Raw genomic sequence first — 12,243 nt, 5'->3', positions numbered from 1 at the left:
GTAAATATTAAAAAAATGTTTGGGGAAGTTAACTATTAAGAAAATTCTTAACGTTTTATAGACAAGCACTTAAATAACAGAATTGGCCTAAATTTTATTGTATTATCATTTATACAGTATATAACATTAAAAAATTGTGTATAACATTAAAAATTAATTAGAAGGTTTTAACTAAAATATGAAATCACAATAAATATGAATTATTATCTGCCAGGTATTTTGTACAAATCAGCTCACTCTCTCACAAGAACATTGCCAGCAGGTTACACTTTTACAGCTGAATAAGCTCAGAGAGTTTAAGTCACTTCCAAAGGTCACACAGCCAAGCCATGATTCAAAGCTCTGGCTGTCACATTCCCTTATATCTCTATTCTTGACATAGACTTATGGGCAGAGACTTCATGGTATTAGATGAAGATAAGCTTCGATGACTACTGTCATACCTGAACTGAGTTGCAATTTGAGTGTGCAATTCTAAAATCAAATTTTAGATAAAATAAATTCTTCTGACTTACTCACAAAAAGACAATAATTGTATATTTTATTCTCCTATCAGATCTGGTAAAAGAAGAGCTCTGAAAGAAAACTTGGGTTTGATTTTAAGATCCTGCTTTATAATTTTTAAAAAATGGTATAAAACTCAAGGCTGAGTAAAGAATGACCCACTGGGGGGCCCTGAGATAATGAAACTCATCCTAAGACTTAATTAGTAAGAAGATGAAGTGAAGAGGAAAAACAAGAGGCGAAGAAAGATGAGCCCCACAAAGGATAATACGGAGGAGTGGCAAAGAGCATTGGGATCAAGTCTCTGTGCCTTTTCAGATTTCCACTTCCCATTTTCAGTAGAAGTAGCATCATATGTTCTCCACATAAAATGACCAACAGGATAAAGTTGGTATTACATATTCCGACTTTCCAAAAAGGGCCTATAAAAAGTGAGAATTTTTACCACTCTTTTTAAGAAGAAGAGTGTTAAGGCTGGGAAGCAAAGTAACCTTTGATCAATGGCTGTTGTAATTTCAAGCCTCATCAACCAGGTTTCTTATTCTTATAATTCTAGCAGCTTTTCCTAAAGGCTCCTCCAGATTAAGCCAATTAATTGTGAAAAGAGTCACATAGCTCCCTAGCGGTTTCTTAGTATTCATAGTCAAAATGATGAGAGTTAACATTTGAAAATAAAACCACTCTGGATTCTCGGACTTTTGCTGTAGAACCTTTCCACCTCTAATCCGTGGGGAAACCATTCAGATGGCATGAATATTTTCAGACTGTGCCAAGCACTGAAAAATGCTAGCCTGTCATTCTGAATTATCCAAATAAAGCATGATCGACTGTAAAGGTACTTTCTGGTTCTATCTGTTAAAGGCTAGTTAAAACCCAAGGTTTCTCAGGGAAAATCAGAACTGATAAGTCATTTCTTCTTTTGTCTGAAAAAAAAATTTTTTTAATAAAATTGTCAAGCCCTGAAGTTAAGTCTGTATGGTCTTAAATCCCAATTTTAATGCATGAAGTATCTAACAGAATCACAGGAAAATTAATCCAAAGCTAGACAGTTTCTTTAAGAAACACACATTAAAATCAATGGCATGTGTGGAATGTCCTTACTTTTCAAAACTGCATCCAGCGTGAGTCAGGTATTCAAATTTCATTAACTGTTCTACAAGCCCATAGAACATATTTCCTAATTCAGACAAATCCTACATGAATTTCAATGCAATGGGTATGCATTAACATAGTAATTAGAAGGGTGCTTAATGGGAAAGCTAAATAAGAGCAGTGATTAAAAGGCACCAGCTTGATAAACAGCCCCACAGGATCTACCCCTCACCCCCCACCATCTACCCCACCTCCTCCACCACGAGGTTAGAGAGGCAGTAAAAGCTACAAGAGTGTGTCTTGGGCATGTCTGCTTAGTCCACACTGAATTCTCAGTGCCGAAGGATGAGCTTGGTACACAGTGGACGGCTAAAAAACACCTTACTAATAAATGGGTAAGGATAATAACTGCCATTTACGAATTACTTCTCTGTGCCAGGCACTGCACCGTCCACATCACTTACCCCCCCTCACTCACTCTTCATGATGTCAGGGTTAGTAACCCCATCTTATAGATGAGGAAATGGATCGATACAGGCTAAATAATTTGACCACTGTGTATTACAACTATCAAGTTGTGGAGATGAGATTTCAACCCAAGATGCTCTGATCTCAAAGTTCTGGCTCTACATTCAATGTGCTATTATAGCACTGTGCTATAATATTGCTATTCCGTTTAACATAAATACTAGTCTTGTGAGGAAATAACAATGTTCGAAATCATGTAATGTGTTTCTGTTGAAACTGTCAAAATGGTTCAACCACGTCATTCTGTGTTATTAAAGCTGACACTAGTCTACTGAGAATTGGTCTGTTGCTAAAGAACTGCTATTAACAACTCGAATCCGAGCACCTATACGTTAGCCAAGAACTGTGATCGCTGGTGACTAGAAGTTAGAGCAAGATGCCAACTATATTTTAATGAAGATCCTTTATAATATCCTGATATATAATATAATATGAATCTGTTACAATCTTAAAGCAGAAAAAGGAAATGGATGCGAATAATTTTTGCTTAGCAGAAATTTATGTCTGTTCCTTGCTGCTGCACTCGGACACATTTTATAGTGCTTAGAACAAGGGATAGTACAGATTTTAAAGACTGTTGTTTTTATTTATACCAACAAGGATGTTATGTATATTTTAACTTCAGAAGTTTCATTATGGCAGAAGAAACCAAGAGGGGACTGCAGAGGACACATGGCAAATCTTGCAGTATAGTGTATGGATGACAGGTAACCAGGACATGGAGAGTGTGCCTAAAGGCAGCACATGCAAGCACCATTCTCAACCAAAGAGTCATTATCACCACAAGGGAGGCAACAGAACTGCAGACTTATCTGGAAAGTGACATCACCCTAAAAAACCAGTCATTTAAATGAGCAACCAAGCAGGGGTGTCACATACAGGCTTCTATGTATATGTATTCACATGTTCCAGCCACTTTTCTCTCTCCCACCAGCATCTGCAGCCCCGTGGGGAAAGGCGCATTTAAGAGGACACACGGGTGGTTAATAAATAGAAGCAGCTGAAAGGGATTTAAGCTAAAGCTTCCCAGGATGGTAAAGCACTAGTGCTTCAGCTTGAGAGTGACTCCCAATTGGAATGGCTGGAAGCAGCCTCGTTCAACCAGCTGGGACTCTGCTTTTCAAAAGAGATCCAACAACCTGTAGAGCCCTTTGATTTGTAAAGAGTGGTTGGTCATAAGCGTCGTTAGAAATAGTTTTCAAATCAAATGTTTACTACTAAGACTAAAAACAGTAATTTTAGCTCTGCAGAGAAGATCACGTCAAAGCACGGGGCATTATATCAAAGAAGTACTGAATCACTCAATACTGTGAACACACAATCTTGGAGTTTGCATCATAAATTGCCTTAAGCCCCAAATTCTGTGCTCAGCAGAATAGAAAGTGCACAAGATTATACAATGTCACATCACAAAGAGAAAGTGCTCCAGAATCACCCCAAATGCCAACACAGTGTGTATAAACAAAACATCATGATTTTCAAAGCCTGAAACTGTGTAGCTAGCCACTCATTGTTTTTTTAAAAAAATGATTGTTAGAGTTAAAACAGAACAAAAAGGTATTCATTACATAGATAAATGGATATTTCAATTTCCAAGATCTCCCAAAATTTACCGTATTTTCATGGAGAGCAGTGATAGAGTTTTTAATATCTAAATCATCTGGTGTTCATTCAGCATCTCATTTCCTTACTGACCTTAAAAAGCCCTAAAGAGCATCTTCTCAGTTATGGCTCATATTCAGCCAAAAAACCTTGGGAACTTAGAACTGCTACACTTTGAATTAAGTCTGCAAGCACAGACGGAGTCCAACAAATCGTGCTATAGATATGCTTGCTCCAATCCCGGTGCTACGACTTTCCCTGGGTCCCTAGATGCAGTTAATTGTCTCCCTCTTTAAAAGCCTGGGAAAGAAGGAATGAAGGTTACATCTGACAGGTACTGCTGCCTTCTTGACATGGGCTGGCAGAGCTGCTGCTTTTTCCATCAGCTGGTCCTTATTTGCATCCTCTAGAGGCATGTGATTTTGGAATCGAGTGCCAGGCCCACTCTAACTATAAAGGGACCACCCCACAGTATATTAAAAGGTTCACATCAATGTATGCAATTTAAATGCACATGCATATAATTAACGAGACACATTACCAGTGTGAGCTGCTAATTTGGAATGAGACACAAAAGACTAGAATATGCGGAGAGGAAAAAAAACTTTAAAATTAAAATGACTACATAATGAAAACTGCTTCATGCTGTGTCTACTATTTCCATGTAAACTTAATATAACTGTAAATATATTTTAATGAACAGTAGAAAGAGGCAATTACAAAGAGCAAAGGAGGGCAGCCCAACAGTGAAACATCATCAGAATAGCTCTTTGCCTTCATATTAAAAGAGCTGCCTGAAGACAGGGGATGAATTATAACTTCATAATTTCGGGGAAAAAATGTTTACTTTATTTGAGACACATACTTATTTGCCAACTTGCAGGCAATGAAAATAAAACACTGAAGGGAAAATAGGGAACTCTTAGCTAACAAACAGAAAAGAGAGGAAATTTGAGCTTGATGTTTTGGTCGTCAATGAAAGAATCAGTCAATAGTTAATGTAAGAAAGAAATGGAAATTTTTATTCAAGCCAAACTGAGGATTATAACCCAGGAGACAATCTCTCAGGGAACTCTGAGAACCGTTCAGAAGAGGTAAGCTGGGAAGGTATGTGCAGTCAAGTACACACCTCAGTAGAAGGCTGCTGCTAGTCATGAGGAGTAGACATCTTAGTTAACAGTTTTAGTGCTTTTCTTAGTATGGGAAGATGCAAGAAACTGAGTTCATAAGATTTTTCTCCTAAAAATGTCTATCCGAGGGCGAGTTCTGCCAGTTTTTCTATATCACAGATGGCTTCATCCTGATCTTTGCCCTGAATTCCTTTCAGAGTATGCTTTAGATCAGTAAATGCGGTGGCTAAGGACTCTTGTTGAAATGGATGGTGGGCAACATTCTTTATTTTACAGTCCCTTCTCTTTCAGTCTTCATTTTGACCAAGGTTTGGGATGCATTTCATGACCAATTTTGTCCACAGTGCAAGGAATGCTCATTCCCAGGCCAGACAAGGATTTTGTTGATAGGCCACTCAATGTGCTATTCCTGGACTAGGTCCTGCTAGCAGCCCAAAGCCTCTGAACCCCTGTCTTCCTAGTCTGTTATGATCCAGGAAATGGTCCCCTCTTGTTGCTTCTACCCATATCTAGAGTTACCACTGTTAACTATCAGTGATCTTAGAGGACTATATATTTGGTCAGTCACTTCAAGTTGCCTGATCGTCATTAATTTTATCTGAGGCTCACTCACATATTTGGTAGCATAAGAAACAACAATCTTTTAAAATAGATAGAATACAAGTAATACTGCTAGTGACATTTATAAGGTCATAAGTAAGCATTTAAGCTAAGAACTTCCATTAGGTGCAGCCCAGGATCTCCCAGGTCATCGGACCAGTTCTGCACCAATCGCTATCTTCAAGGGAAATAATATATCAGCCCTGACGAGACTGAGAAAGAAATGTTGTCTTCTAAGGAGTTACATGGCTGTTGCCAAAAGAAGAAAAATTGACCTTATGGTTGAGCAGGTATCTCTGCCGTTGGGGAGGTCTGGTCAACACATAATGCAGAGGCACAGTGCACACTAGGAGGGAGGGAGGAGGCCAAAGGGCAGAGAAAACGCTTTATGTTTAAATTTTTCTTGTCTCACCTAAAAATGTGAATTTTTATTTCATCACAGTGATTTGCTTTCTCTTCTTTCACTAAAATAGTTTCGTATTCCCAGAAAGATTTCTTTAGAGTGTGAATGGCTCTTAATATTCTTAATATTCAGAACCACTACTGATACTGTAACCAAAAATACATGTGGAAGTTTGGGAATCTTCATTTAGGTACGGTTTATATCTTGGAGCAGATAAAGAATAGATGTGCAACTGTAAAATGAGAGTGATAAATTCCAGGACTCAAACATTTTAGAAAAATAATGCAAGGCTTTTGACACTGATAGATTTCTGTTATTAGCACTATAATTCAGGCGGGAGGATAAGGGGCTACGCAGTTGGGAAACATCCGCCGACTGTCTCCAGGGCTGAGCCGCTGAGCCTGAGTGGCATCAGGGACAGGGAGTGGAGGATGTTTCCTGACGCAGCTGGAAATCTCAGCCCATGAAATATGCCGAGAGCCCCCATGCTTCAAAGAGGCATGGACTTTGGGGGATAAAAAGTCTATGCCATTTTTAAATGAAGAATAAGGCTGGACTGTGGAAGCCAGAGTCACTACAACGGTTTTAGTTAACATACATCTCCCAGGTTGCTTATTGAACAGATCCTACACGTACGTATTGAAAAGATTCTACTTTTAACTGTTGGATGAACACTATGAGCTTGATTAAAAGAAGATGAATAACTGCATCAATTATTGTCCTTGGTGTATGGTTACAAAGTCACTTATAACAAACCTATAGATTAACAGCGAATATGGGCTGCAAGGCAGATTTTAAAAATACATTTAAAATGACAGGAGCATAATGTCATTAAGAATTCTCATTACTCAGTGATGCGACTCAATGGCAAAACACTGTGGCCTGCCTGCTTGAGGTGAGGTAACCAGTGCACGTACCCAACTTCTAACAATGATGCCTTTCCAATCTGACTCAGCATTTGTATGCAATTTATATTCATAGAATTATGGAATTTTAGAGCATAGGGTTCTGTAAATGATCGCATTAGTTCCTTGCTAAAATGAAAAAACCAAGGCCAGCCCACATGGGATAAATAATTTACCCATGGAATCTAGACAATTCACCACACATTCACTCTACTAATAGTGTCTTTCAAGTATTAATTTTAGCGGAAAAAAAATGTGGTTTACTCAAAACTGCTGCTTTCACTCTCATTTACTTTAAATTCTCTCTTTCCCCAACTTGGAAGTCTTTGGAAAACATATTTTACAGACTTAATTTCAAAATAGTGTATTTAAGAAGAGTAGTATTTTAAAAGAGCCAAAATAATGTGTTTGCTATGATATTCCTTTGCCATGAGAACAGTGAACCAGGCTTAGTTCATTTTATGTAATTTTTTTTCTTAACAATTAGAGCCATAAAAATATTTACGTGATGTTTATTTTTCACTCATTCTCTTTAACCAAGGTGAAGCTAAAACAGATTTTAAAAGCTTACATCCCTTTTAACTATTTTCACTATTTCTAATTCAAAGGTAAATATTGCTAATATCACAAGAAATATTTTTAAATCACAAACACCAAAAGATGCAATTTGCTGACTAAGATTCAGAAAAAGCTGTCACAGAATAATCTTTTAATCCCAGGATTTTATTTACAAAAATTTACTGAAGAGCAAAAATTGGAATGTTGATATCAAAGGGTATTAACTGTGATTTGCTGACTCCATGTTTACATAAACCCAGTCATGTGAGCTGGGTTCCTCTGTGATAAGCCTCTTTCATCAAATAACTTAAGCCTATTAACAAATGCTTTGATGGTACTTGGTCTATGGAGATTTCCACCAATTGCCTTGTGCTCTTAACAGTTCCAAATACATATTGCAATTGTTTATTATAAAAACGACTGGAAAGCAGTTGCTGCGTGCCTCGCATCAGCCTGATGAATATTAGGATGCGCAGAGAGAGGTCTATCAGTATACATGATTATGCAGGGGCAGGACCACAGAAGAGATCCCTTTCCAGTGCAAAGCAGGACGCACGAGTCATTCTGGATTGTTTAACAGGTAACAGTGATTCAGGCTACAGGTGCAAAATATGAAGCTTACAATGCATGGCTGTTTTCAAAGATCACTGATTGTCATGAATACCAAAGAACAAAATGAAAGTGAAGATTTCAAACCATGATTATGCTGAAAGTTTCTGGGGGTAGAAAATATATCTATTTATCCTATAACATCCCACAGCACCTGCTGCAGTTCTGGCATATAACAGGCATTTAATAGATGTTTATTGACTGTTCATGACATGATATTAAGATTCACCACAGTGATTAAAATAAATTCTAAAACTGCAACAGTTACTTGAATAAATGGGAGGCAGTGTGGTAAAATGGAACCAGACAGCCTAGGGTTCAATCTTGGTGTGCCTCCAACCAGCCATGTTATCTTGGGCAAGTTACTGAATCTCTGAGCTTCAGGGTCCTTGTCTGTAAAGTGGGGATGTTAACACCTCCCTTGCAAAGACGTTAGGCTAAAATGAAATGGTGCATACGGATCACTGAGCACAGTGTCTGGGATAAAAGAGTGCTCAGTGAACAGATCCATGGTGCTCTTTGGGCTGAATCATGAACTTAAATAAATAAACATCAGAGTATCTGTTATCTAAATTTCAGTCTTTCTTTACAAGCTGTCTGCACCTAGACACACTATCTATGACAACAGACATATATTTATTAAGTCAGTGACAAAGACTGATGGTCGTGTTCCACAGCAGACTAAATAACTGTGATAATTAAACCATGATAACCATGTGATGCAAAAGAACAATACTCTTTTCTAAAAAAGAAATATTCTGCATATTTATTAATTAGGTGTAAGATATTTGCAAAGATGTACTTTGTATTTGTAAAAATCATATTTTCTACACCCCTTTGTACTATGAGCCCATTTTCCCTTACCAGTAATTTCCAGTGGACGCTGGCATATTGCATCCAAAAAGTAACATATGATGGACAGTATCCATGCTGGCACGAGGTTTGAAGTCAACTGTTAAGAGAAATGATACATGAATATGAATACAACTTACACTTCCATGCACAAAGTGTCACAAGAGACCGCATCATTTAACAGTTCAAATAGCTATATAACAAAGATGTTTTGATGCTCTTATGACAGAATGCCCTGGTTGTATAAATTATCTTATTCCTTAAGATGAGCATGATTTGATAATTTAGTAGGATAGTAAACTATTACATAACAAAAGGAGAAAAGAATAATTAATAGGCTGAAACTACACATATACCTACATACATGTTTTAATGAAAGTCCTCTTTTAAAGTGATGAGAGCATTATGTGGGTATAAAATGAAAGCTCCAGGCTACATATTCAAAATGTATTTCCTTTCAGATTTCGGTATAGTTCTGAGAACCATACGATGCTGCACAGCATTGTACTGAAGCAGAAGCCACAGTAAGTAGTCAAAACATAAGCAAAATGATTCATAACACAAATTTATTACCATCTTAAAATAACAGTAGTCACTGGGATGTGATATGGAGAAACAACTTACTAGAAAAGAAAATAAAAATTGAATATGTGTCTTTACAAAAATACAGAAGAGGGAAAATTACTGTTCTGGATGAGTACTGTGCACTTTAAGGGATACTGAAACTTATGCAATGTCATTTCTCTTTTTGTCCTAACAGTAGTGGTTGAAAGACATTAAAATAAACAAAAATCAGTGCAGAGGTAAAACAAAGGAAGAACTAGGGATAAGTTATTATTATGTATGCTCACCATGGAGCATGAGCTTCCTGTCCTGGTCTGGGATTGGCTCACCCTCTTTTGTTCACACGTAACATACTGCCCTACTGGGGAGTTTACAAGCCACCTTTATACGTTAAAAATTCTAAGTAGTCTAAAATGATCTTAAGTCTCCAGTGTGCATAATCGCATCTTTTTTTAGAGCTCCTTTTGTCTATTTGATAGACAATTCAAGTTGCGTGCAGGATTTCCTTTCTCCCTCCAGAATCCTCCCAACAGATCATTCCTTGAAGAAGGAAAACTGAAAAAGCCCTGAGGTGGGAGTACCTGGCTTCGTCTTTTATTTACTTTACAGTTTTTGGTACGTGATGCTATTTGCTATCTTATATTCATTTTTTTTTAAAATTAAATGGCTTGTATCACTCTATGGACATCTATAACTTCTTGGTCTGACTGAATCTACTTCCCACTCTCAATTTTTTTTTTTTCATAAATACCCCTCTGCCAATCTGTGAGGGCTTGTCAAACAAGAGGCTGACTCCTCTGCTTTTTCAGAACCTATGCAGATGCTCATATGGGTCCCACCCCCCCTTTGATTTTTGGATTATGGATGGATTACAGTAATAGATTTCCTAAGATTGAATCATTCTGAGAATTTTGTTAATAAACCAACATAGCCAAGTGAACTTTATTGAAATTAAACTGTTGGATGTACAACAATGTGAATTTGAGGTGTTGGCTAAAAATCCAGGTGGGACACCCAGCAGAAGATTGGGATTATGTGACTCTTACACAGGGAAGAGATCAGAGGATTACATATTTGGTAATCACTCAAAAATTGAACCCTGAAGCTAGGAGGGTGGACAAAAGCACCATAGGTGAAAGTAGGAACCACAGAGAAGGCTCAGAACAAGGTCTGAGGGCAAGCCCTGCGTGGTCAGGATCTGTGCAGGAGACCCCAACAATGTCTTTTTACATTAATGCCATAAGTACTGCTGTGAAACAAAGCAAAAGCTTTTTTTTTTTTTTTTTTTTTTTTTTGGAAAAAGAGTGCGCTATCATTAAATTTATAAAGTGAAATATTAAGCAGAAGATTCAGGTAAGGACAGAGAGGAGGCCTACTGGAAGAGGAACAGATCGTGAAGATGACAACACACAGTCTCTGTGGCTTTGCATTAGGAAGGAAAGCCACAAGTCTTGCCTGGGCTCCTGCTTGCGCAAGAGAATCTTCTAACTGTCCTTTGTAAAGTAAAGGGCAAACGTTATTCAAAGTAGAGCTTCTCTAGTCATTTTCTGATTTTTTTCTCCTTCTGACACACTATTTTAAGAGCCATTTATTTGCTCCACATTGAACTCTTACTAGATACGTGTTTAACTTTAGTTTCTATAATTAGACACAGATCAGTATCTTTAAGTGGTAATAAAAGAAAATTCCTCAGAATTCCCTCTCTTAAAAACTTACTCTCACCGATTCATACATTCCTCCAGAAACTCGAGATCTAATTTAAATGCTAAGTAAATTATTGGTACAGAGTGAAAACAAACAACTAACCATCTTTTTCATCTCCTAAAGAAAGAGTGTAATATCAAAGCATTCATACAATTATAACTCAAGTACAATTCATTGCAAGTTGAAATGAAAAATATATCCAGCAAAAGGAATGCCATATCCAAATGTAAATCTAAACTAAACAGTAGGTGCCATAAAACAGAGCAAAAATAAAGCAGGAAGCGGACAATTTCACTGAATGGCCTGCTGCCAGTGCTGGGCAGAGGTCAACTGGGAAAAGATGAGGCTGACAGGTTCACCTCCTGGGTTTGTGCCACTCCCACTCATTATTTCCGGCTTTGCAAAACAAGACCCCATCCCTCGTGAATAAGAACAACGTCCGCTGAGCACAAGATACACGTATAACTATGCTGGACATCCCAACACTACACAAAGCAGAATATGAAAAAAATATTTAAAAATCACATCTTACATTCCCCCTCCTTTCTTTTTCTCACTTCACACGCCAAAGATAAAGGATCTAAGGGAAAGAAAGCTAGAGGATAATAATGACAACAAGTGCGTTTGAGTGTGCAGTTCTGACAGGGAGAATAAACAAAGGCAGCCTTGGGACAGTGACAAACAGGCAAAAGCACAGCCTTGTGAGGATGCAAGGGAATATTATATCTAATAAGATTAAAAGTGCCATCAGCTCTTCTAACTCAATAGTAAGATGACAGCTGCTTAAGTGGAAATGGTACTTCAGTCTCAATAGATGTTCGCAGTTCGGATTGCCTGATGTATGAGACCTGGGAAAACTTTATAGACAGGTAAGCATAAGTCCTGGGAACCAAACACTGTTGAAGGACTATGACTCCAGAAATAGTGACTCACACAAATTAATTAAAGGAAATGTGATGACACTGAAAGTGCATAGGTTGGAGGATTTCTCAAAGAATAATGTCATCTGAAACGGAAGACTTGGAAGTACGTGTGTAGGTGGCATATCAAGCAGAGAGATAACTAGGTCTACTTTCTGGAGTTCTAAGCAAAATTTGTTCTAACTGCATGAGCCTGTTCAGGATTTATGGCCTCTTTTAGCCAACATCAGACCACAATCAGGGCCATAAAATTCTCTAAAAATGTGACCTAG

The 12,243-nt window shown here is 37.7% G+C and overlaps 1 protein-coding gene across 15 annotated transcripts in view; it reads right to left on the bottom strand.

Moving 5' to 3' along the window:
• The window catches only part of PAM (peptidylglycine alpha-amidating monooxygenase), a 258,433-nt gene that overhangs the window by 93,266 nt on the left and 152,924 nt on the right, over window positions 1–12,243 (bottom strand). For all 15 annotated transcript variants that reach the window (XM_031448751.2, XM_031448752.2, XM_031448753.2 and 12 more), the window contains one exon: window positions 8,796–8,883. In XM_031448751.2, the coding sequence (XP_031304611.2) occupies window positions 8,796–8,883 (88 nt within the window). The remainder of the gene's footprint in view (window positions 1–8,795; window positions 8,884–12,243) is intronic.

Source organism: Camelus dromedarius, chromosome 3 (genome assembly GCF_036321535.1).
Source record: "Camelus dromedarius isolate mCamDro1 chromosome 3, mCamDro1.pat, whole genome shotgun sequence".
Lineage (NCBI taxonomy): Eukaryota > Metazoa > Chordata > Mammalia > Artiodactyla > Camelidae > Camelus > Camelus dromedarius.
The sequence above is the reverse complement of the archived record's forward strand: the minus strand, read 5'-3'. Positions and strand labels throughout refer to the sequence as shown.